The sequence below is a fragment of the Phoca vitulina genome, unplaced genomic scaffold, assembly GCF_004348235.1.
Source record: "Phoca vitulina isolate PV1807 unplaced genomic scaffold, GSC_HSeal_1.0 scaffold1, whole genome shotgun sequence".
Lineage (NCBI taxonomy): Eukaryota > Metazoa > Chordata > Mammalia > Carnivora > Phocidae > Phoca > Phoca vitulina.
Window position 1 is genome coordinate 60,800,209 of NW_022589704.1, and position 27,072 is coordinate 60,827,280.

General features: G+C 40.6%; 1 protein-coding gene across 1 annotated transcript in view; it reads right to left on the reverse strand.

Annotated features, from left to right (window-relative positions):
• Nucleotides 1-620: 620 nt before the first annotated feature.
• The window catches only part of MYO3B (myosin IIIB), a 390,474-nt gene continuing 364,022 nt past the window's right edge, over nt 621-27,072 (reverse strand). Inside the window, exons 33-35 of the mRNA XM_032401018.1 lie at nt 2,005-2,111; nt 1,584-1,630; nt 621-778 (exon numbers count right to left, since the gene is read on the reverse strand). Coding sequence (XP_032256909.1) covers nt 640-778; nt 1,584-1,630; nt 2,005-2,111 — 293 coding nt within the window. The 3' untranslated portion in view covers nt 621-639. The remainder of the gene's footprint in view (nt 779-1,583; nt 1,631-2,004; nt 2,112-27,072) is intronic.

Below are 27,072 nucleotides of genomic sequence, written 5' to 3' on the forward strand. Positions count from 1 at the left end.
CAAAGCCTTTATCAGCATAATAACTAGCAAGAGAGGAGTTCATCTGCCTTACAGAAGGATTTAGGCCTCTCCCCCTAAACACAAAAAATTATCCTGCCCTAGGAGACCTTGGGTAGTGCGCTTCTTCAGGATGGGGACCCTCGGCAGTGGAATTCTGACTCTGGAGAAAGGCCTGAAGGGTCTCTCAAAGGAGGAGGGGAATGCAGGGGGAAGAATGTAAGGTGGAAAGGGAGGACTGAATTTTCACAGGGGCAGATTTTGCAAGGACTGACGTGGCAGGAAAAATAAATACCATCAGCATTCACGATTGGCTTATGGTGAGACTATCTGTGACCCTCCCATATTGTGAGGGCATGAATGACGCCTATCGCTGTACTGGAGGTGTGCTCAGCGTCCCACAGGTACCCATGAGATGAGAAAAGGAAAAACTGCCCAGCTCAGGCTGCACTGCAGATATGGGGAGGGCAATGGAGATACGAGAACATGGTTAGGAATCTGAAAATTATTCAGTAAGTCTCAGACCCAGACCATGTGTCCAAAGAAGATGACCCCATCGCAGTACTTTCTTATTAAATGACAGTTAGTCAATGACCACGATTGTTCTTACCCTCAACAGACTTGGGGGGCAGGAAGAACACCTCAGTACTGAGCAAAAGATGTTCCTTTTGAGGATGAGGAAGAAAAGAAAGGGCAGGATGGGTTGTCTTCCTCGGGAATAGAGTCCACAGGTGACAAGGATTTGTAATATTCATCTTCCCCATCAAGCACTTTGATTTGGCTGCAACAAAGAAAAGAGTTTTCAGCAGAAAAAGAGGACAAAGGCCGCAGTCATCCCTGGAGCACCTAAAGTTGCGTGAGTGCTGAGAACAGGGTTGGGTCCCCTCAATGGCAGGTAGGTAGCTCAGGGTCTCCCAGAACACAGGAACTGAGGTCTGATCCGCAAAGCCTTTCACCTCAAGGTCACGGGCTGATAACGGGCCCAATTTAGTGGTGTCTGGAAGTTGTGATCATATTACAACTTGTCTGCCTGAATTGACTTGTCTGTCCTTGTTTGGTTCCCTCTAGAAGAGAAAGTTCCCTCCTGTCCTCCTCCAGTTCTCAAACTAGCACCAGTTACCTATGTCACTATATTCTCGATCGGGATACTAACAATCAAATGAGCCACAAACTCCCTAGTGTCCTCTGTCTAACCACTGGGGGAGATTTGCCTTTGTGTACTTTTAAGGCCCATGGGTAGGGTGATGTGGGAAGCGGCCTATTTGCACTGCGTGGAATGCTCTTATTTGTGGGAGAGTTTTATACAATCTGCTACGTCTGCAATTATGAGGGAAACCACAATTTCCTGGCATAATTGTGAAAAATAACATTTGCCTTTAGGTGGCAATTTCAGCCTTTTTGGACAGAAAAGATTCAAGTTTTATATAGCTGCTACTGTGAAAAGTAGTTTCCAATGTCAATAATAGTGGTGATAGCCCCATTTGCATATTTTTAGAAGCTTCTCTGGAAAGTTTTGCATTTTCTATAATATCACAAAGGACCCCTTCTGTTTACAGTTGCTTAGAACTAAGAAGACAGATATTTACCCAAGTTTTCTTGGCTTCCTCTTGCTCCCTTGATATTCTAGAGTTCCCTGTGGAGAGGGCCAAGAACACACAGTCAAAGCAAAGCAGCAAGTCGTTAATTTTTAATTCAAAGTGATTTTGTGTTGAATGCAAGCAGATGCTGATAATATCAGAAGTCACAGCATAATTTTTTTGATCAAAGGGCTCAAGTGAGCCTGATGAAGCATGCATCTTGCTCGTCTTTGATAAACCACATCAATTATTCACCGTGAAGGCAGACATCCTGACATGAAAGCAACAGATAAAGAGCCTAAGCACATGTTCGAGAAGAGAGCATAAGAGAGTGGGGGTGGGGCTGGAGGGGCTGGAACAGGTATTAATAACAGAATTATTAACTGGAAACAAAGCCAGTGAAACAGCTTTATGGCCACTTTGAACTCACATTTAACTGGTTATAGTACATGGTGTCCTCAGGGCTACTCAGCATTTTGGGCTGCTGACATCTTCGGCGAGGTGTTCGCTGCTTCTGTATAAGACCATTTTCTGAAACTGCAACAAGATAGCAAAACTTTACTGTAAACCATCTGAGGTGTTGTGGAAATCAGGTAAAAAACTGCTCTTCACATAAATGCACTAAGTGGAAACCGTGTCCCATTTTAACGGGTATGTTGGAGCTCTGCTAATATTGGCAGAAATGTCATCCTAAAACACAAATACACACATAGGAATTGCTAAGTGTAAACAAGGGCCGCTAGAACTTTGCTTTGTTGCTCTTATCCAAATCAGCTGTCAAGAGTGACAGAAAACAAATTGGTTCGTCCATGCTGGTGAAGTAGAGGTTGGTGGTCAGCCTTTGTAGAGTGCGGAGTAGTAGCTTAGTGGGATAACTCAGGACAACGAAGGCTATCTGGGATAGTTTACACCACATCCTATAGTGAGGGTTCAAAGACATCTGGAGCACACACACTCTTGGGTAGATGAGAAGCAAACCTTTTGGTGGGATACATTTCGGAGGGAAAATGGCTTGAACTAGTATTTACTGAAATGCTTTGAACAGTACCATTGATCCATGCAATCTCTGGAGATAGTGTAAAGGAGAAGGGGAAAAGATAATTGCATGATTTCACAAAGCAGCCTCTCCGTGTTAGCCCTGATTTCAGAACCTTGGACCAAGAGTGAACTGGAGATTAAGAAACCACGTGTCCAATGAAGTCATGATTTATTTCCCTTCTAAGCAGATGACTTTCGTGGAATCTGCTGTCCTTTTGGCACTATATCTGAATCAGGATTTAGCAGTTCTAACTTCTTGCCAACATACACACACACACACCCCAGAGCTGCCACAGAATATTGTTCATGAATGTCACAGTCCAGAGAAGAGATATCACTTTCCTCCACTGAGTATATAGCATATTCATAAAACAGAGTTGGAGATTTGTACTTGGAATCATAACTTGACTTCACTAGAGGTTCCTACTATTTAGGGAAATCCACGGGGAATTTTCTAAATGAAGAATAACTCAGCAAGGGCCATTATGAATAGCAAATTATCAGTTTCCTAAGTATGAAGTTTTGCATCTTCACTTGAACTGGAAATATCTATGTTAAACAAGACTATTAGAACTATATAGGACTTTAGGAACCATTTATTCTAAATACCCATTTTTTTTTTGAAAAGAAAACTGAGGCCCACAAATGTTGAACGACTCATCCCAGATGAAGTGGCAGAGTGAGGATGCAACCCTAGATTCTTACCTCCTGTTCTAGAAGTGTTCTTTTTAAAACTACAGCATATTGTCTTTCTTAACAAGAAACTGTTTTTGTAAGCTAAGGTCTAAGTAAAAGCAAGCTCTGCGAAAACATACAAATAATTAGCACAGCACAATGAAGTTGCTTGCAGAGGGCTCCAGTAGCCTTTAAAGATATCCCTGTCTACATCTTCAGGAAGTCTGTGCAGAGGGCAGGACTCCAGCTCTCGAGATGGCATTGTCTTCAGACTACAACGAATCCAGAATGGAAATGGGTTCTTTCTGAGAGTTCCAACATACCTCCTGCTTGCTTTGTGAAGTCCATATGCTATGATATGGTAGGACACAAGGTGCCTTGTGTCATCTCCTCTGATTTATAGATTAATGAACAGAAGTGCCTGGAGTTAAGGTTGCTGGTGTGAACACACACTGGAGATCTGACATCTATTCTCCCTTAGACTTCCTAATATTATGGGAATTCCAACGCTGGAAACTCAAAAGGCTGATCTTAAATAGTTTCTGAGTTCAGCTGGAGTTCAGCCCAGTTCAGCTGGACTTCACGTAGTGTTTACATTTGATCAGAAGCTTTTATTTATGTTCTCAACTGGGTATGCTTAATATAAGATGTGTTTTTCAACTTTTGCTCTCGATGAACTTGCTGTTCCATGGGTGGGTGTTCTTTTCCTGATTCTTAGAAGGAATTAAGTTATTGGGTAGAATTTTCTCAATTTTAACATTTCTCCCACAAATTAAAAAAAAACTCTTGGCATCTGATGGTATCTGTACTATACTAGAATCTAGTGTAAGTTGGTGTCTGATTTAGCATCAAGTTTTAATTTTCATTATTTAACTTAAATATCTCCATGTTTCATGATGTTTTGCAAAAGGCCATAACTTCCAGGTGTTTTGCCAAGTCTGAGTATCACTGATATGTGATCAATAATAAGTAACCAAATAAATATTTGAGAAATGAATCATTATTTAATAAATGCTGTTGGAACAATTTGATAGTAATAATTATGCAAAAACTATGACCTGAATATAGACCTTATAAAATTTATCCTATATGTAAGGTACTTTCCTGGATATTGTGGGGGAAAACAAAGAAAAATAAGACAAGGTCCCTGTCTTCAGTCTAATAGAGGGCACAGGGTCTTAAGAGGTTAAGTGACTTGTCATAAGTTAGTGTTGCTGGACTCAAGTTAGTTTTAAAAAAAAATTCTAAATTGTTTACTTTTCTCAATATGCTTTTTGATTCTCACAGGCCACAATAAATTCCAGATGTGTTATATAGTTAAACATTTTAAATATTCCTATAAAAACCTTAAAGGGGAATGAAATGGATTATCTTAACTATGGAAAAAGATATAAGTGACAAGGATGGGCTCAATTATAATACAAACAATAAAGTAAAATATTCTATATGATGGACAGTAACAAAACTAAGATGAAAGGAAGTGCATCAGAAAGATAAAAACAAATTTAAAAATATATACACACAAAAGTCTACCATCCATAATGTGGAAAACCTGAGACAAGAGAAAGATGGAGACACATTCATACATGCTGAAATACAATTAATGAAATGAGATACTGAAAAATGCTTAGCCATCCTCACAAAGAGCTTCAACTAAAACAACTACTACTGCTTTTCTATTAATTAGGATAAATTAAAGATCAAAAGACAATGTGGGAGTGGACCCACATACACAAAGGAGTCCATAGGCTCCACCTCGCCTGAAGTGCAACTTGACAATAAATAACAAAAGCTAAGCAAACTTGTTCCAAGAAACATGTCCCAGTGAAGGAAGCCAGAGGAGAGAAAAAGACAATTTATATGAAGATGGATTATGATAACAATTTTGTAGTGGAAAAAAGCTAGAAACATGACAAATATTTAATAATTGGGGAGAAGTTAACTCTGAGATATGAACACGATATCATCCCATGAAGGCACCAACAAAGACAAATTTAAGGTATGCTGTCGATAGATGAAAATTCAAAATTCAGAAAAAGAGGAAAAAGACAAAACAGCATATAGCACATTGATTAAATCTAAATAGGTGTGCACATTGAGAATTTATCATGAATTTTTTTCCTTTAAAATTTAAAAGAAATCAATGAGGCATGCAGGGCAAAATTATTCTTTCTTTTGGTAGATAAAGAAAGCATAGCTAAGAAAGCTAAATCTCAAAGTGGCAGAGTGGAAGCTGGAACCCGTCTTTGGCTTCTGAGCCAATAGTTTGCATCTAAGAGCTAAAAAACAATAGGGTTATCTGGCGATTACCTAGTTCATTTGACTAGTTTATACAGACAAAATGGGCAATTCAAGTTTGAAGATAAATATTAGTATAGGAGTCATTTGAAGACAATGATGTTCAGATTCTGAAACTGGCCTATTTCTAGTTCACATAAATGTTTATAAGCCACGCCAATGCTCCAGTTTGTAATCCTCTGGGGACCACCTCCTCATAACACTTTTTGAAAGTATATTATGTCATGGATACCATTTAACATAGGTCTCTTTCCCTTTCAAGAATCACTGCACCTTCTTCTCCCCTTGTGCCTTCTGATTTCATATTTGAGATCTGAACACATCACTTTCTTCGGAGTTTTGTCCCAGAACCTTAAAATAAACTGGAGATAAATCTGTTGCAAAATGTGGGGCACCTGGGTGGCTCAGTCATTAAGCATCTGCCTTCGGCTCAGGTCATGATCCCAGCGTCCTGGGATCGAGTCCCACATCGGGCTCCCTGCTCCGTGGAAGCCTGCTTCTCCCTCTCCCACTCCCCCTGCTTGTGTTCCCTCTCTCGCTGTGTCTGTCAAATAAATAAATAAAATCTTTAAAAAAAAAATCTGTTGCAAAACGGAAGACATGTAAATGGCATCTCAGTGGGCAGCAGCAGGACAGGCATACTCTTGGCTCCCCAACCCCAAATCATCACCCTGTGCGGGTGCACAACTGGCTAAGCCCTTGGTGAGAAACAAACAGCTGAATTCAGTTGCTGGCTTCGTTACACAACTTCAAACAACTGGTTTGGAAATTTCATATTTCAATTCTCTTTATTGAACATGCAGGTAGATCCATGCTAGAATTGCCAGATCAAATACGTAACACCCAATTAAATTTGAATTTCAGATAAACAACCAATACTTTTTTTAATCTAATAAAATCCTGTGCAATATTCAGGACATACTTGTATTAAAAAATGATCGGTTGTTCATTTGAAATTCAAATCTAGCTGGGTGTTCTGTATTTATTTGTTGTTTTTATATCGGGCAACCCTAATTCAAGCACCATTTCAAGTTACAAACAAGGCCTTTTGTTTCCTCCTAGGGTCTCAGAGATGAAGTAGGAAACTATTTCCTCAGTCTGATTGACTTACATTATAGCTATTTTGGCTACAGATGCTCTTCCTCTATACTGTCCCCTAACACTTAGGGTTTCATTTTTTATCACCCATTACAGATGTGCCATTCTGATCCATTTCCTAGCAGGATCGTAAGGAGGAAAGGACAATGGCAAGGGACGGCAGGATGGGGCATATGGCCCAAATATTCCCCTGCTTAGTGGGACAGTATGGATTCTGGGCCCCTGAGGAATGGACAGGCAGTGGGAAGGGTTCCTGGGAGGAAAGGGAGAGAGCACACTGAGAGAACCATAGTCCTATGCACTCTCCCTGTGGGCCCTCAGCAGGCAGGAATAAGACTGCTGATCTGATTGCCATTTTGTGGATGAGGCATTCCCAGGGTCACTTGCCAAGTAAAACATCCCCTTGAAGCAAACAGTGTTCAGTGTTCTAGATTTACAGATGGCCAATCCCCATATGGGGTTACTAGATATATCTCTGGGACATGAAACCGAATTAGAGTTATGCAATTAACTTACAGAGCTCTGTCAACTCTGTGCATAAAGGGAGGTACATAATTTCTATGACCAAAATTCTCAGAGCAGATGGGGGTGACAGTAGCCTAGCTGTCAGCTGGATAATCTTTCTCCTCAGTGATGGCTGACCACGCTGTGTAGTACTCCAGTGGACACTTAACGAACTAGCCTCCAATGAGATGACTTGTCTTTTCTGGCTCTATGTCTCTTCCACTTACCATTTCATTTTTACTATCAAATCTTGTTTTACAAAGTAGCTTTTTCTTCATTTCATCTCATTTTTGGGAAGGACAACTAACCCCAAAGAGATAAGAGAGGCATAGGGAGATTAAGAGATCACACAGCAAGTTAGAAGCAAAGGAGAATTCGGGTTTCCAAATGTCCCAAAGGTCATTTTCTTTACATTACACCAGTTGTTCAGTTTTAGAAATACTGGTGCCCAGATCAGGACTAAGGCATTGACATTAAAACAACAACAACAACAACTCCTTGGATGGTTCTAATGTATAGCTAGGGTGAGAGCCGCTATACTAGACCATATTCAATCTTTCCTTACCAATAAGAACCACACTGGCAGAGTCTGCAAGAATCTGCACTACCTTAAAAATGCTGTCTATGGAAGAATCTTCTTGATGTGTTGTAAACCACCTGATGCTGATATACCTTGAGGAACAGGCTATTTTGGGGATGCTCAGAGTCTTGACAGGGAATAGGAGGGAAGATATTATGCCTTTAGGAGTTCAGATTTTCAAATTTAAGTCATGGCATGGAGGATGATAAATCTCTGGGGTTTGGCCCCTTCCTTTTATAGCTAAGGGGTCTGAGCCCAGGAGCATGGGCCCCTCTGCCGGTCTCCCTTCAGAGCCAGGGCTAGAACTCAGGTCTTTTGATTCAAAATCTCAAAGCCTAGGCCACGGCCTTTACTATGATGCTTGTTCTGTTACTGAGACATTCTTATAAGTTTTCACCTCGCCCTAACTTCAGGAGGGACTAAGGAATTCGGTGGGCTTTTGTAAAACACACACACAACCAGAAAGAGAGATTTTCTCCTGGGGTGCATGTAATTCAGATCTTCCTTTCTAAGATGAAAGGAAAGCTACAAATTTTCCCAGTTGCCATGTTATGTCATGAACAATCTTCTTCAAAATTGCAAAATTGCTACAAAGAAAACATCTCTGAGTTAAATTAGTGCCTGTGCAAGACAGTGGAGTTATAAATTGTCTACGTGGAATTTTCTCCTTACTAGTTAGGGAAGTGGTAATAACTTCCCCTAAAACTATTTTATAGCTCAGGGCTTGGCACACACTTAACAAATAATGAATGAATGCATGGTGACCATTCACTATTCTTGTTAAGATATGTGGCCCACTCTGTGGTTCTGTCAGTCAGGATATTATTGCCAAAGCTTCCAATAGGAGAAGGGCCTTTCTTATCCTGGGACACCCCTGGGGAAACTAGTCTACCAAGGAGGGAGATGAAGTCAGCCTCTTAAAAACAAAGTTGATTAGTATTTTTTTTCTTAATATCCTTTCAAGATTTTTCTAGGACTATGCATTCACTTTTCTTCTTTTCTTGAAGATTTTATTTATTTATTTGGGGGAGAGAGAGAGAGAGGAGAGAGCACACATGAGCAAGGGGGATGGGCACAGGGAGAGAAAGCAGCAGACTCCTCACTGAGCTGGGAGTCCAAGGCTGGGCTTGATCCCAGGACCCTGAGATCATGACCCAAGCTGAAGGCAGACGCTTAACTGACTGAGCCACCCAGGGGCCCCTGCATTCACTTTTCTTAACAACAAACAATTCAGTCACTTGTTACTGTGTTCCCCCCTACTTAACAATGAAGTCGTATTTTCCATGATATTAACTTACTTGAAAAATAGTATATTTCTTTGAGACTTAGATTTTTTTTAAAGACTTGATTTTTTAAGTAATTTCTACATCCAACATGGGGCTCAAACTTACAACCCTGAGATCAAGAGTTGCGTGCTCTACCGACTGAGCCAGCCAGGCTCCCATAGAGTCACATTTTTAAAGTAATAAATGACCATGATGTTCAAATAAATTAAGCAATGAAAAGTTCATCTTTTTTCCCACTCCGTGATCCCATCCCCAAAATAGAAGTAAATCCTGGAACAAGTTTCTTGTCTTCCAGATTGGTCTAAATGGCATCATTTCTAATGGTTGTATGGTATTTCATTTAATGGATGATGCATGATTAACTTATATAATTTCCTATATTCGGCATGAAAGTTGTTTCCAATGTTTTTCTCTAAGTAGTGCTTTGAGGAACATCTCATAGTTTGATCTTTGATAATCACATTAGTTTCTTAAGATAAATTCCTAGAGGTTGAATAATTGGCTAAAAAATATACCTATTTTTAAAAGTTATGATTTATTGCCATTTTGATTCATCCCAATTGTCATCCAGAAAGTATGCAGCAAATATACTTCTACCACCTGAACCTGAGATTTATCCATTTCTGAAGGCTCTCACCAGCATGGGACAGTATCCTTAAGAAAAAGTCTAATAACTGAATAGGTGAAAAATGGCACACCATTTGTGTTTTGATTTGCATTTCATTGATTACTTGGGAGGACGAGTGTCTGTCTTTCCCCCTCCCCGTTTATTAGCCATTTGTGTTTCAGGATTCCTCATGAGCTGAAAGCAGCAGCTAAGTTCATAGGTCCTGGCTGGACCTAAACAGGATGGAATGAGCTTTGCCTGCCTGTTGTGTTGGGATGAGAGATGAGACTTCCCACTGGCTAACAGGTGTGGAGATGCCTCTTTCGAAAATTAGCATGTTGTAGGAAAGCATTTCTCAAACTTCTGTCATCATCCACCACTTAAAAATGTTTTTTGCAAAAAAAAAAATAAAAAAATAAAAAAATAAAAAAAAATGTTTTTTGCTATATTCAAGACACCTGTACTATTCTTCATGTAGTATTTTTAAAATCAACTATTTTTTTACTTAAACACATTTTTAAAAAATGAATCTTTATTCACTGCTGTGCTAAATGGAAAGCCAGTGTCATTTGCCATAAATAGAAGTAAATCATAAAGTAAATGCAATGAAAACAAAACAGTACTATCACAACTGAACTAGATTCTGTTTCCCACAGAATGTTCTGGGCTTCTTTAAAAGGTTTGTTTAAAAAGAGAGGTGTGAGAGGAATTTAAGACATATTTATATAGCTATGATTTTCTTCTTAATATGAGAATTTAAACTGAGAACTGAAAAAGGAGTAACTTTCTTTTACATGATTCGGTGTTATTTAGGGTCACATCCACACACCATCTAAAATCAACTTGCAGACCACTAGAGGACCATGTCCCACACTTTGAGAAATATCAGTGTTGTGAAAGAAAAAAAACAAAAAACAAAAACAACCCAGCAGGTTTAGAAAAACTGGAGCACGAATCCCACCTCTAGCCCTACTTTTTAGAGGTCTGACCTTGGTGAGGATGATCACCCAATTAAGGTTGCGGTGAAGATGACAGATAATGTATGAAAAGAGAAAACCTGGCACCCGAGGCTGAGCAGGTGCTCATAAGGGGTTATCCTAACTCTGGTTTAATGGGAGTGGTTCTCTACCCTGGTTGCACAGTAGAATCCTCTGAAGAACATATAAAAAAATACAGATGCCTTAGCCTCACCCCTGGACCTCCTGATTCAGTTAGTCAGGGGTAGGGCTCTGGCATTACTGGCTTTTATTTATTTTATTTATTTATATTTTTTAAAAAACTTTTTTTTATTATGTTATGTTAGTCACCATACATTACATCATTAGTTTTTGATGTAGTGTTCCATGATTCATTGTTTGCGTATAACACCCAGTGCTCCATTCAGTACGTGCCCTCTTTAATACCCATCACTGGGCTAACCCATCCCCCCACCCCCGTTACTGGCTTTTAAACACAGCGTCCCACCCCTCCTCCCCCAATCCCCTTCTGGATGATTTTAACTTGTAGCCAGCTTTGGAAAAACCAAGTACTTAAACCTCTCCTAAAAGCTTAGATTGATTTTGCAGATTAGCTAGCCGCCATCTTACCAAGTTGGCACGGGGGTCAGAGAAGTTTCAGTTGGGCAGGAGAAATCGTGGGGAAGGGCAGCAGCTCCTAGCATTGTGAGGTATTTGCGCTGGAAGCCGCATCAGGGGACTCGAGCTCCAAGCAGACGCTAATTTCCCTGGACACTGGGAAAATCATTTTTCGTATTCCAAGAGAACAATTTTGCTGACCATGGAAACATTATTGATCTCTGGTTTCCAGAGGTATGATATTGCTCAGTGCTCTTTGACAGGTTTTGGTGTGAATAAATGACAAAGCTGAAAAGCCATTCTGACCTACTAAACTCTTTTTAAATCAAACAGAAATGTAGGGCAAAAGCTCTGGGGTGTCGGGAGGGTTGGAACTAGTAAAAAATGTTTAAAAGGCACAAGCTTAGAATCAGTAATACAGATTCAGCAATGGGTTGCTGTTGGTTTCTTTCTTTTTGCTTTACTTTACACAGTATACTCAGAATGTTTGCATCATGTCCCATCTCTCGGCTTTTAGGAGTTTTTAAACTGCTTATTCTGAGGTCTTGCAACGTTCCCTTCCAGCCAGGTGTCTTCCTGTGGGGATGACTGACTTCATCTGTACTGCCCCTGACAACGGCTGTTCCCTAACTTTGGCCCTGTTGGGGGGGAGGGGGGACAGGAATTAAGGCCAAAATAGCCGCCCAATCTCTGCCCGGTGAAAAACAGCATGAATTCAGCTTTTTCAAAAACGTCAACATGAAAAAATCTAAGACCTGATCTGATGCTTAGCAGACCCACAATGCCATGCGGCAGGCTGGGAGATGTCATTTCTGGAGCTCCTAATGAGATGCAAATCACCTAGTGAACTACTCGGGAGCTGGGAAACAATGTCCTGGGTAAAAGCAGATAAAAATGGAACGAAAGAATGTCTTTGAAGATTGGAACGACATTTTAAATGCTTGAGGATATGGGACACCAGATAGTGCTGGTTTTAGTAAACTAATTGTGACTGGGTCTTTGATTCCTCGTGGCAGGGAATCCTGGGGCATTCATCCCCAGCTCTGCCTTGCTCTCTAAGTTGGGGACCTGGTTCTGGTTCTTGCTATTAATATGCAAAGGGCAGGTCACCTGTAGTGAAACCAACACTGGACTTGGGGTCAGCAGGCCTGGGCATAGTTCAATTTCTGGAACTTAGTGGCATGTGACCCACGTGAACTGCTTACTTTTCTGGCTGCCACGTTTTATCTGTAAAACAAGGGGTTGGACTGATAGAGTGATTTTTTCGACAAAGGGTGGTGGTGCAGCACATTGCACATATTCATGCCTGGAGATTCAAAGCTGTTATCCCTGAAGTCATGCTCCTTCCCTGTGTGTGAATGTCTGTGCGTAGTGAGAGATGTGCCTGGTGAGAGTTTGTTGTGTGAAAGCAGGAAGAGGGAGAACCATTAGCCAAGAGACTCTTTAAAGTCCCTTCCAACTTTAAGATGCTATGATTGCAGAGTTCCAGCCACTCATTTTCAAAATGGACATAAATCCTATGGACCCTATTGGTCTTGTTGGAATTTGAGGAAGATCAAACTGCAATCAGGCTTCAGGATGGAAAGTTCTTGGTAACTATACCAGAACTTCATTGTAACATGATTCATTCACTTAAAGAGCAATGCTGCACAAGGGGGTGCTCATCTAAACCTCTTTCTCGGTTATTTGGCTACTGATGGGCTAAAAGACCACATTTTAATCTCACCCAGCCTTCCCAGCTGTGAGTAAAAACTGCAAAGCACAGGTTAATACTCTACAGCTGTACAAACACCCACCCAGGTTCACAAATTCTAAAATATTTTTACATATAGAGAGCAATCATTAGTATGATGGACTTGGTTTGGGGGAGATTATATGCACAAATGATTGGCAACTCTGTGTGTGTGTGTGTGTGTGTGTGTGTGAAATTGTAAAGTGTGAATAATAGACCAAATGAAATCACAGGTATGATTTTTGTTTGCATTAAACTAATGAGATGCAAAAGTGGAATCAATGCAGTATTAGTGGTGAAAAATTAGATTACTCTGGTTCTTTCAGTTTTAATCTCCAAAAGCCAATAAAATAGGAAGTATCTGGGGGAAAGAAAGTTAAAAAAAATAACTACATTTGGGTTATTGTCCTATTTTTGTGCTTCATGTTGGAAAAAATTTCCTTAGTACACTGTAAATTAAACTTGGTCCAACTATCTAGTACACCTTTAAGATTTATAAAAATAGTGAGACACAGAGGTCTCAGTTCTCTGCTCCGATCAAGAGTTTAGACTCCAGTTCTTCTGGGTCATACAGAACTACTGAACTTCTTTGCCTTGTTTTCTTATAATCTGAGATGAGCTTAATCTATTATGGAAACAATATACAGATTGATGGCCTCTCATACCCTCCCTTTCCCTTTATTCTCATGGGAGGTTATCTTGCCATGAGGAGGTCATGAGACCTGTGTGTCTCCACAGGACTCAGGATCTCTCAACAAATTAATGTCATCAACCTTTTTTTTCCCGTTTAAATCCCACTTCTCTGAGTCATTTGACTGGTAGAGCTATAAGCACATTCCAGCATGTCACAAAAAACAAGCCAAGCTTAACAAAGTAAATACTTATAGTGGTTATCAGCATATCTGAAACTGGGTATCTCCTGGGTTATTCAGTGATTTAGGCCTTGACAAGGAAATGAATTACCACTTTTATTCAACTTCTTTGCAGTGACTTTGTATACTGACACATTCGAGCTGCTCTGACCACTAGGTCTGACCAGGCTAAACGACAGTTCAGTGCATTTAATTTTAGGTTTCCAAACTAACATATTTTAGGGAATCCATATGCAGTTCTCCACCCTTGGACCCTAAAGGAAACACTCTTTCAGGGACTCTGTTATCTTGGCTTAGTCAAATAAAATATTAACGATCAGAAACCTGGTAGCATTTATCTGACAATAAAGAAAATCATATTCACAGGAGCTCTCCACTGGAGTGATCTTGGACATCCGTGATGGCGCCGGGAAACGCGCCACTACCCCTGAAAGGGCGGGAGGTTCTGGCTGACTTGGCACCTTCTCACTTCCAGCTCTCACTGCCTCTCACCCTGCATGAGATGGGGACCCAGCAGAGTGGGGTTAAATGGGTTGGGGAGCCAGTCCAGCTGGGGGTCATTAGCAATCAAGGACCAGCATTAAAAGGCAGCAGGAGACTAAGGGTCTCTGACAGGCTTGGCTCCATGCACCATCTGGAAAGAAAGAGGCTGTCGAAGCTGGATTAAAAAAAAAAAAGAAGAACTTCATGGAGACCACTTCTTGGAGATACAAACATGAACAGTGATGTTATTTTCAAAGTGGGTCCTTCATTTTTGAGAGTTGGGCCAGGTAGCCACATTTTCAGGTCAATCTCTGGCCATAATGATAATTCATTGGTGCCTGGGTTGGGACCAGCCCAGGAAACTCTGTCTAATGGTTTGATAATGGCTAGTAATCAGAACATCTATGTTGGATAATGAGGCAATGGGCATGTGTGAAGCCTGAAGTGTGGGGGCAGGGCTCATACCAAATAACACATTTAGATGTATTCTACACACTATAGTACAATCTGTGACTAAGAAGAGAAAACCAGACAGCTTTACCTAGGATGTGCCTGAATTGATCATTTAAGTTGCAATTTTTGACAAAATGAAAATTTAAAAACACGCTGGGACTCACTTTCTAAGGTCATTCTAAAATCACCTGTACAAAGAGGTGGCAGTCACAGATGTCGCATATTGCATATACCTGATCACTGACTTGGCTTACATTATTAAGTTGCCTCTCTCTTTTTTTCCTTTTAGATTTTTGGATGCCCCTCCTCCTTAACTATAAATACATAAGAAAGAAAATATGTTTAAAGTAAGAATTTTATTTCTTTTGATCACAGGTTGTTACACTTACAGAACAAAGAAAACTTATAATGTGATCCTTAAGATGTATTACAACACTAATTTAGAATGAGCTTCTATTCTCACTGTAAGAATCACTAATATAATATTATAGTTGAATTCATGAGAGGAATTTGCATTCCAGCTCATTATTGTGTGGTTCTAACATTAATCTTCAGAATACCTTTAGTTCTGATTACAAAGCAGCCAGTGCAAGGAAAAGGACTCAGGCTTGTATTTGTTTTTAGATGGTGAATGTACTTTCCTGATATTGTTAAGAATGAATAGTAGCTAAAATTATCCTCATGAAGCTTTTGGCAAGGTTCTAGATGCCTGGGCCTAGGGAAAAAGTAATGGGAAAGATCTAGGACACTGTACTCTCTCAGATGTAGGGTCCCGTGAAGTGGGGCTCAGAGGACACTGGCTGCTGATTCAGGTAGTAGACATGATTTAGAGAAGAAATCAAGGTGCTCACAGACCAGCAGAAATGCACAATTCTGAGAGTTGAACCTCAATCATTTTTTATTATCCTATCCTAAACTTTGGATAAATTTACATCCATTATTGGCTAGCCTATCAGAGGTAGTGTTTTAACTAAGGCTCCAGTCACAAAGAACCGAGTTTAAAGAGACATACAAATCCCTAGTGAGAGAACATTGTGGGCATAAGGCATGGACAAATCCTGTTCTTAAGGGTCTGTAGTTGGGCTCATGCTAATTTTGACAGTTCTCCTGAAAGCTTTTAGTTTTCTTAGGTATATAAAGGTGACTATGTGAACGTGACTTTTAAATCACGGAAACCCAGTACTGATTAGAGTTATGGGTCTCTGGGAATGGATATGAGGGTTTTCTTTTAAATAGTTAGGTAAAAATATCCAAACTTGATGCCTACTGCCCAATCTCACACTACAACTTCATAGAAGATTTGCACACTGGTTTAGTACGGAAGATCACTAGTACTAACGTACTCAAGTTTACTCCCCTGAGAAGCAGAGAGTAGAACCCAGGATTCAATTGGCACTAAAGCCCATGTTCCTTTTGTTATGGTCTATTGCTCCCCTATACTTTCCTGGTGAGAGAGGTGAAAGGGTAAGGGGACCATGGCTCTTTCTTTGCCATTACCAGATTAATCTCCTCTGGCTGCCCTGAGGTGTGGCCCCTTGCCAACCGTGCCTGCCGCAAGTCTTGGTGCAGTGGGATGAGCCCCAATACCAGTTGTCATGCTATACCCAGAACCACGACTCCCTGCTAACCCCTGGCACTGCTGGTGAGGGTAAACATGTCTTTTTCTCCCTGAAGGTAAAATTTGTCCCTTATAGCTTATTCAATTTTACTCAGGGCCTATTCTGTGCCAGGCCCTGGGGATGTGGCAGTGAACAAAGATCTCTGCCCTTAAGGAAGTCACCAGTTGGTGGAAAGGGGGGGCAGGGAAGGGGGTTGTAAAGGGAGAAGCAGGCTCCCTGCCGAGCAAGGAGCCTGATGCGGGACTTGATCCCAAGACCCTGGGATCATGACCTGAGCCAAAGGCAGACGCTTAACCAACTGAGCCACCCAATGTCCTTGACACTCCCATTTTGTGCAAATACAGTTCTGCTGCAATAAATGTTATCCCCAGAGCTGGTTGTTAGGGATTCCATTTTGCTAAATGACTCTGGCCCTTGTCCTTAAAAAAAGAAACAAACAAAAAAGCATAATCCTGTAAGACATATCACTGTTGATAGAACTTTCCCTTAAATAAGATTCCTCAAACATGGGTTAAATGTCTATGTGATGTTATGTATGTAATTTTGAGGCAGAATGTTTTTAATCAGCCAAATCTCTGTTTCATAAGGATCTAGGTGGTGCCTCATCTAGTTGCCAACAGGGCTGACCTGCTAATTCTCTCCATTCCAGAACAGGGTTGTTTGTAGTCCTGATGAATTTGCCATGCTGTTAGCTGGGGTTAATCTGCGAGTCTTACATGAAGGTTAGTAAAGTACAAGCTATGCTTATCCTCCTCCTAAAAGGCAAATAGACTCAGTGACTCTTTCTGACCTCCCAGATCTGCAACAACTTGCTTCAGAGACTTCAGTCTCTTTTCTGTGATAATACAGCTTTGAAGGGTATATTTCCACCTCTGTATCCTTGTACTGAGAATTATATAAACTAGCTTCACAATATAGAAATTGCTCAATAATTAGAGCAGGCATCTTACATCAAAATATGCAATTCAGATTTTATCTACTACCCAAATGCAAAATTCTCAAGAGTGCTGAGTTATGAGATTATTCAAACATAGAAATTAGCATTTTAAAAGTTTTCAACTGATAGAAAAGTACTGTACTCCGCTACTTTTTCCTGTGTATAAGAAAATTACTGACCACGTGATAGAGGGCAATAACTTTGTCAAGAGAAGTCAGACTTGCTATAAAGTCAGAGAGATCTCTGCCTTGGTCTCCCCTTCCAAAAAGCTACATTTAGCAACTGAGCATGATGAATATAATGGAAATAAAACTCTCCAGGTGGACATTGTTTTGCTCCCTGATTTGGTTTGAGAGCTTCCTCTTTACTGTGGGGAACATATTTGAGGTATCTGCATGTGGCTGATCTCCCCTCCTCTCCTTCTTCCCCAAGTTCAGGTTGAACCTGTAGCCCAGGCCTGGCCCAGCAGAGTTCCCCTTTCCCATCCACAGCGATCCATTCAGGGGTGGGTGCGCAAGCCAGGCAGGGCTGAAGTTCCTGTAGGAGACCTGAGATAGGGCACTGGAAGAGAGAGTGCCTTTGTCCTTTGGGATCTTGAGACAGGATCAGGGCTGTCAGTGGTCATTTTACCAACACTGAAAAATGTTGCCCAAAAGGGATAAACAGCACTTTAGAGAGGGAGAGGGAGAGACAGTAGAGAGGGAGAGGCCTAATGACATTGTTTGAATCCTAATAAATTACATTTTGGACTAAGCTAGTTTGGGATGGGTTTTTGGTTCTCATATCTAAATGAGTCCTTCCATAGTTTTTACAAATGAGTAACTTACATAGTATTGTCCTTCCTGATAATCATTAGCTTTGACACTCCACACCTGCAGCCATTGAGGAGCACACTGGGGGCCTTTGCCTTAGCCTCTCAGACAGGTCTAGTGTATCAGGGATTCGGTCATTAGGTCCTTTTGAGCCACTAAAAATTAATACATGGATGTCCCTGAAGGGACACCCGCTTGTATGGTGTGTGTGTTTGTGTATAGCATTTCATTACTTTAATATTAGCTAGAGGTAAAACAAGCTAAGCATGCCAGCGTAATTTGTGAGACATCCATTTCTTATTAATGAAGTAAACAGAGGCATTTATGAGGAAGCATGAGCAAGGAACTCAGCAAGCACGTGGGCGATTTCCCACCTACATCAGACGAAACATGAAAGAGCAACTCTTAATTACAACCAAATATTAGCTCTGGCTCCTGGGAACTCATCATCCCATCTCAAGGTCTATATTTATGAAAATTTAAGCAATGTCTTAAAACATGTTAATTTGTTCTTTGTTTATTTCTTTCCCTGACAGATTAATTTATTCCAAGGGACTTTGGTTCTCAAGCGCTAATATATTGATCGGGCCCATGTACGACATAGCTAATAGCCTGGGGAGGAGATTTTGGTGGAAAACAAAAGTCTTTCTTGTACTTTTCCTTAGGTAATTAACTTTTATTTGTGGGCCCTGGAATGCTTCCAGTTTTCTCCGGATTTGCATCTCTGACTTTCAGATCAATGGTTGATTTCATGAGAAAGAGGCTGGAAGCACTGAAAAAAAAATTACACTTTAGGCTTGAACGAACCAGTCAGAGCACACAGGCCAAAAGAAAAGTTATTTTTTTTTCCTGCTGGGTGATATCTTTCCAAGAGCTTTTACGTAAAGGACATTTAGACAGTCATGAGAATCTGAAGTATGAGAAATACTGTTTATCATTTATGGAAACTTCTCTCAGTGAGTTTTGGATCCTTTGGTCTTGTATAATCCCACTGGAAACTCAAAGCAATGCCCACAAAGTGCCAACCTTTTAATGTCTATTGCTTCATTCTCAGTTCTTTTATAGCTCACGAATTGTACTGAGAAGTCTGTGGAACTTACACACTATATGTATATGTATCTGTATCTTGCAGAAAGAGGAAGTACACAGCAAGTAAGAAATGAAATTAGCCCAGAACCTATATGTTCCCAAACAACCTAATGCTTTTAACTATCTGTATCATTAGACGAAGTGGACGAGAAAGTCTCCAGAAATGTACCTATTCTCAAAATTCAGGCAACTCATTAAACATTCTTAGATTTTGTCTATGGTAGTCTTTTTTTTTTTTAAGATTTTATTTATTAATTTAAGACATAGAGATACAGAGAGAGAGAGCATGAGCAGGGGGAGAGGCAGAGGGAGAGGGAGAAGCAGGCTCCCCGCTGAGCCAGGAGCCCGATGCAGGGCTCGATCCCAGGACCCTGGGATCATGACCTGAGCAGAAGGCAGGCGCTTAACCATCTGAGCCACCCAGGCGCCCCTGTCTATGGTAGTCTTAAAGGTGTGCAAGTTTAAAGCAGTACATCAGGGGGCGCCTGGCTGGCTTGGTTGGTGGAGCATGTGACTCTTGATCTTGGGGTTGTGGATTCGAGCCCCACGTTGGGTGTAGAGATTACTTAAAAATAAAATCTTAAAAAAACAATAAAGCAGCACATCAGAAGTCAATGACCCCTAATTATATTATTTCCCCTTCACAAACAAATCTTTCTTTTTTTAACAAAAATATTTATTTGACAGAGAGAGACATCAAAAGAGGGAACACAAGGAGAAGGAGTGGGAAAGGGAGAAGCAGGCTTCCCACTGAGCAAGGAGCCCGATGTGGGGCTCCATTCCAGGACCCTGGGATCATGACCTGAGCTGAAGGCAGATGCTTAATGACTGAGCCACCCAGGCACCCATAAACCAAATCTTTCTAATCAGCAAGCCAAGAAGAGAGATTTCTATCACTCTTAGAATTCCTGATTTCTGGGGCTCCTGGATGGCTCAGTCGTTAAGCGTCTGCCTTTGGCTCGGGTCATGATCCCAGGGTCCTGGGATGGAGCCCCACATCGGGCTCCCTCCTCCTCGAGGAGTCTGCTTCTTCCTCTCCCACTCCCCCTGCTTGTGTTCCCTCTCTCACTGTGTCTCTCTCTGTCAAATAAATAAATAAAATCTTAAAAAAAAAAAAGAAATCGCTCCACCAGCCTGGGTCCGGAAGTGAAGATGCCATCGAGCAGAGCTGCAGTTACAGCGGGGTAGTGCGAGCGAGGAATAAGCCCTTGTGGTTACAAGCCACTAAGACGTGTGTGTGGGGGGGTGTTTGTTTCTGCAGCATAATCTAAGCTATTCTGACCAAGAGCTTAAACTAAATATGTATACTTTATTTATTAGTTTGACCCTTATGACATTGCCGTTTGGTAATAAAAACATGATCTAATAGCAGCAATCTCATATGATTCAATTTGTTATAACAGAAAAATTGGAATATAAATTTCTACTCATGAATGCTTTTTCTTCCCAACTATAAGTACTTAGTAAGAGAAGAGCATATTTATTACTTTGATTCTTTTTATTGAAAAGATCATATCAGAGCTAGAAAAAGGGTTGCAAAAAATACACATTCCTAAATCCACAGCAATATCAATAATTAATCGAGAGATAGTCATCCATGTATCAGTTCCTAGGGATGCACTGGTGAGCAAACAGACCTGATTCTGCCTTCATAGAGATTTCATTCCTTCTAGTGATGGTGTTGAACTCTGAACAGGTAAGTTACTACAAATCATGATAAGTGCAAACAAAGAAACGTGTAGGTTGTTTTCAGTTGGAATTACATAGGAAAGAGGACTGAAGATAGGGTGGTGGGAGACAGCCCCTCAGAAAAGCACGGTTAAGTTGAGGCCTCATGAATGACAGAAGCCAGCCATGTGAAAAGAGGTAAAAGTGGGGGTTGGAGAGCATTCCAGGCTGAGGAACAGCGTATACAAACCCATATTCATGACCCTGAGGGAGATCAGATCTGACAAGTGGGGCTGGACTGTAGTGAGAAAAGGGATCATAATGTGTGATGAAGTTGGAAAAATGGGCTGTGGATAGGTCATGTAGGGCTTTGATGGCCATGGAGGGAATTTGAATTTTAAGTCAATGGGAAGCTACTGAAAGAGAACGGGAAGAAAAAAGACAGAGACAGTTTATTTCTTATCGAAGATCACAATCTTTGACAGGAGTCCCATACTAGTAGAGGCACAAGAATGGAAACAAGAAGACCACTGAGGAGGCTACGGTGGGTCAGAGGCAATGCTTGTCTGGACCAGTTTGTGCTGAAGAGGCAGAGAGGTAGACAAAATGAAGATATGTGTAGGAAGTCATAACTTGCTGATGGATTGGATGTGTGTCATTAATAATGACTTCCAGACTTCTGGTGTGGGTCACTGGGTGGATGGTACACCATTTACTGAACTAGGGAACACCAAGGGAAGATTAAGGTTTCCGAGGCCATGAGGAAATCAAGAGTTCAGTTTTGGACATGTTAAGTGTGGGTTGCCTGAGAAACCATCTGAGTGGCAGTGTCGAGTGGGAAGCATGTCTGGAATCCAGAGAAACAATCTGGGCAGGACATATGAACTGGAGAGTCATCAACTCATCAATGGAATGTCAGGTTTGGGGAATAAATGTAGAGGGGAAGAAAAAAAGGTTCTCAGAGGCCTGAGGAACTCTAACATTTAGTAGGAAACAAAGAGCAGCCATGAGGTTAGGGGACAGCTCAGGGGTGAGTCTTCACAGGCACTGAGAAAAGAGAGTGGTTTACAAAGGGTGAGGTGGTCAGCTTTATCAAATGCTGCTGAGAGGTAGAGTAAAGAAAGGACAGAGAAGGTCCTCTGGATCTGGTGGCCTGCAGGTGTTTAGTTACCCTGACAACTGTGTCAGGAGAGTGATGGGCCCAAGGGATTCTGTAGGGGAGGGAATACGGGCAATAGGTATAGTCAAAAATGTTTTAACATTTGGCTAAGAAGAAGATAAGAAAGAAGGGTGAGGGAGGAGAGCCCAGAATTAACAATATTTAATAAAGAGATACTATAAAAAATCCTGGAAGTTGAGTTTACCTGGAAGCTACCAGATTGTTTTCCACTATCAGCAAAAATGTAGGCTTGAGAACTAGCTAACTAGTTATAATCTTGCACATCTGCTTTATGTGGCCTCTTTCTGCAATACCATGTTCTTCAAGTGTCATCTCCTCCTCCATTTTCTTTTCCTATATTTCTGGAAGGAGTGTGTTTGTGTCACTTTAATTAGTACAGCTTTTCTAACCTTGCTTGATCTTATTTTGCCTCTTAAGTTCTGAAAAATATGCCGTCATTGAAGAATGTTCTTCTATTTAAGTGGGTTTTATTTTTTTCCTAACTCCAAAAATGGTGACCTAGTTGGTTTCTGTATCTCTTGGTACAGTTCGCTTCCCTCTTAGCTTAAGTGTTGTTAAATGAGAGTAAAATTTCATTACAAATTTTAGTCTAAAGTGTTTAATTAATATTTTTAATAAAAAATTCACACACTTTAGGTACAGGAAAAAAAGTCAAATAGCACAAGATTGCAGAATGAAAAATAAGTCCTTTCCAGAACCCTAGATTCAGCTCTAGAGGCAACCACTGCCATTGCTATATTGTGTGAAACAGTCTATGTAGACACAGTCCTAAGGCTCTATAGCTCTTGTCCCTAAAACAAAACCACAACCCAATAAAACTTCAAGTGGGAGCATACTTCTATACTCTGTGCCTTGCTTTTCTTCTTCCATTTTTTTTTTTTTCAAGATTTTATTTATTTATTTGTCAGAGAGAGAGAGAGAGAGCACAAGCAGGGGAAGCCACAGGCAGAGGGAGAGGGAGAAGGAAGTTCTCAGCTGAGCAGGGAGCCCAATGCGGGGCTCCAACCCAGGCCCCTGGGATCATGACCTGAGCTGAAGGCAGACACTTACCCGACAGCCACCCAGGCGCCCCTGCCTTGCGTTTCTCACATCTTGATGTAACATGGAGGCTACATGACAAGAATACATAGAGATATACCTCACTGCTTTCCATGGCTCCATTTTTATGGCTACACTGCCATTTAACAAGGTTTCCACTGATAACCATATGGGTTTTTCATAGCATTTTATTTTATTTATTTTTTAAAAATCTTTTTAAAGATTTTATTTTTAAGTAATCTCTGCACACGATGTGGGGCTTGAACTCACGATCCTGAGATCAAGAGTCACATGCTCTACCGACTGAGCCAGCCAGGCACCTGGAGGTTTTTTGTATCATTTTTTAAAACCATAAAATATTCTTAAATGATTACACAAAACTTCTACCCAATATTAATTAAACAATTATTAGCCCAAATCCCGAAGCAAGTTAGATTGGGAATAAATGCGATTTTTATGTAGTTTGTGATAAGGAAAGATAGCTGGTGTTTTTGTGACTCTTTCATCTATGAAATTTGGGGATATCAGCAATCATAACCATTAGGAATAATATGCATAAGCCATAGGAATACTAAGAGAAGGAATATGAAATTTTAAGACATTTAGAAAAATAATCCTTTAGAATAAAGAAGTATGGGTTATCAAATGGCTTATTCAGCAAGTGCTTGGTGTTTTGTTTTTTTCTTGGATAATATGCTATTAGATTTCTTTCCAAATGGCAGTTTTCTAAAGATGCTTTTTCTCACACTTTATAGTACATGGACAATCAGTATTTGCAATTTCAAACAATACTACGACTTTTATTTGAGATAGCTTTTTCATGGACCTAATTAATGTATTATGGAGGCAAAGTGCTTGTAGGCCTTCCCCTAGAGTCACCACTAATTAGGAAGGTGTATTTCAGAGGCAGGGGAGTGGAGACTTTAGTTTTGAAATACGTAAAATAAAGTTTGACTGTGAAGGTTTGGAAGTCAGTTTTAAAGATTTTGTCTTTTGTCCCGTGGACTCTCAGGAGACGCTGAGGCTTCTGATCAGAAGAGTGACATATAGTACCAGCAGGGGATGGATTGGAGGAGGGACAAAAGGAAGAATAGAAAAGGACACTAGTAGTCCAAGCTAAGGCGATGAAAACCTTGGCTGGAGTGAGAACAGCAGAAACAAAAAGTGAAAAGGACCTAAGAGTGACTCTTAACCCTCTTTCTCTGCCCCAGCACTGTTGCGAAGTAAGACAAATCCCATTAATTAACAGTTACTCACTCTGTATTGTTTTATAAATGCAGCAGAAAACCCAATTAAAAGGCTAAGCCATTAAAGTGGGTCACAACAAATCATGAAATTAGATATAAACAAGGAAGTGATTGTCTTCAGAACTTTCTATTGTGTACGCGGAGTAGGATGCTTTTAGCTTTTACCTCCTTTCATCAGTGCCTTCCCTGAGCTATCACTGTCATAAAGTAGCAAGGCAAGACCTCCAAGAAGGGAAAATAGTCAACAAGGGTGGCTGATTTATGAAGTTAATCATCTGTGCCTTACATAAATTCTGATAGCTTAAAGGTAAACATTTCAAGGATATTTATGGTAAATCTAAATATTAAAAACAGGGTTAAAATGATAAAAAGAAGATATGGGTGAATATATAATCATGGGGGTGGAAAAGATCTCTCTAAGCATAAATAAGACCAAAAGCAGATAATCTAAAAGAAACTATTAGTTGACTACATTAAAATGAGAAAAAAAACCAAGAGACTTTTTAACAGCAAAACAAACAAAAACAGCCAAAACCCAAAAACAAATAAAAAGTAAACCCAAACAAAACTGAAAGGCAAACAATAAAGTGGAAAAATATTTGTAACATGTATATTTAGCAACAGATAACTTTGCCTAATAGATAAAGAGCTATTATAAATCTTTGTGAGCAATTGATTTCCTACCCTGAGCTCCCTTTGGAGAATAAAGCAGACTGGATACACCTTCTGAAATGCCTCTTCTTTGATGTAAAGGCAGCCGGCCATAACTGCCCAGAGCGTGGACAAATGGGTACTCCCAGCACTAACAGAATTATGCCTTAGCTTGATAAAATCCTTTCTGTTGGGTAGTAAGGGGATAGAGGGCAACTAAGGAATGTGCCACAGAGGTGGGGGAGAAGGTCTTGTAGGGTGAAATAAAGACAGGATGGGTGGAAACACTGAAGAAAATGAGTAGAATACTAACTCTGTTTTTCGAGTGACACAACACACTGAGAAGGACATAAAAGCATCTAAAACATAGGACCCAGACTGCAATAGGCAACTTTAGAAAATTTATATGTATTGAATTTAAGCAAAGGCATGACATGACTAGAAGCAAAGAGGCAGAGACGAATAGATCCTGCCTTTAATAACAATGAAAACAATAGTTACATTATTATAGCTTACGAGGTACCGGATTTTTATTTATTTATTTTTTTATTTATTGTTTTATTTGACAGAGAGAGACACAGCAAGAGAGGGAACACAAGCAGGGGAAGTGGGAGAGGGAGAAGCAGGCTTCCCGCGGACCAGGGAGCCCGATGTGGGCCTCCATCCCAGGACCCTGGGATCATGACCCGAGCCGAAGGCAGACACTTAATGACTGAGCCACCCAGGTGCCCTGAGGTACCAGATTTTTAATTTAGATCTGACATGGATTACTTCATTTAAATCCCACAATAACTCTGTACGATTAATACTATTATTCCCATTTTATAGATCTAGAACCTGAAATGCTGTGCTCAAATTCACATGATGAGAAAACGCCCAGGTGATTCAAAGTTGACTCCAGAGCCCATGTTTTTACCACTACGCTTTACATTTCCTCACTGGCCGTCCCTCACCAGTAGGTAGACCATGTGGTCTCAATGGACCGATGTCCTCTGCCTGCAGTTACGAATATGATTCTTAGAAGGGCTGCAGTTCTGAATTTCCATACAGGATAGCTGGATTCCCCAGGTGCCACGAAGCTTCAGGTTAAGTGAGTAGTCTGAGAGACTGAAAAGGGAAGAGTTGCCATAAAATAAATGGTCTTTTGGGCATTCTTTCTAGTGACCAAACTATACTTTGTTTGTTCAGATGGAGGCGGGCCCTGGTGCCAAGCACTGTACGTTGCAGAATTTGTGAGGCCCTTTGATGTCACATGCATCCCAGGAACACCCAGCTAAAGCAGAGAGCAGCTTCGTGTTTATGCCTCTAAACAGAACCATTTGAGTACACAGACCAAAAGACCTGATCTGGGAGCCCTGTGTTTTCTCCAATAGAGTGATTCATTACCAATGTCTTCATTTTGGACACTGCTGTTGAATTTGAAGCCATATGCTTTAAATTAAAAGCACACTAAGCAAATCACAAGTTTCTCAAGATGGTGCTTAAAGTCTGCTTTGGCATCTGCTGGTTGCCAAAAGACCCATATGATCCTGTAATTAAACAAAAAATATTTTCTACAAAATCAATCATTTTTGCTGTCCCCAAATGCTACGATAATGATGTTTAGATGCTATGTTGAGAAATAAGTTGCACAACTAGACCTTTTCCAAATTGTTTGTTCTCTACTCCAATATTGTCCTGATCTTTCTCTAGCCATCTTATTACAACTGATTATATCAGAAGCAAAGCTTTTTAGTTGCATGAGCAATAAACAGCAGAACCACAAAGCCAGGAATGTTGGCAGCAGAACCACCATGAGCAGGTACTATTGTATCTACTTGACCAGAAGATTCATTCACCATGAGGTTGGTACCAGAGTAAGTCAGGGGTCTTGGATATATAGTCATCAGAAACCAATTGAGACCATCTTAAGTGAAAAGGGAATTACTGGAAGGAAGTCAGGGATTCACAAAGTTGATGGGGAGACGGAGAAAGAGCCCAGGCTGGACAAGAGGCAGGATCAAGGGACACTCTGGAGAGCCAGAGAACGGAAAGAGGCCTGGCTACTGCCGTGCTGC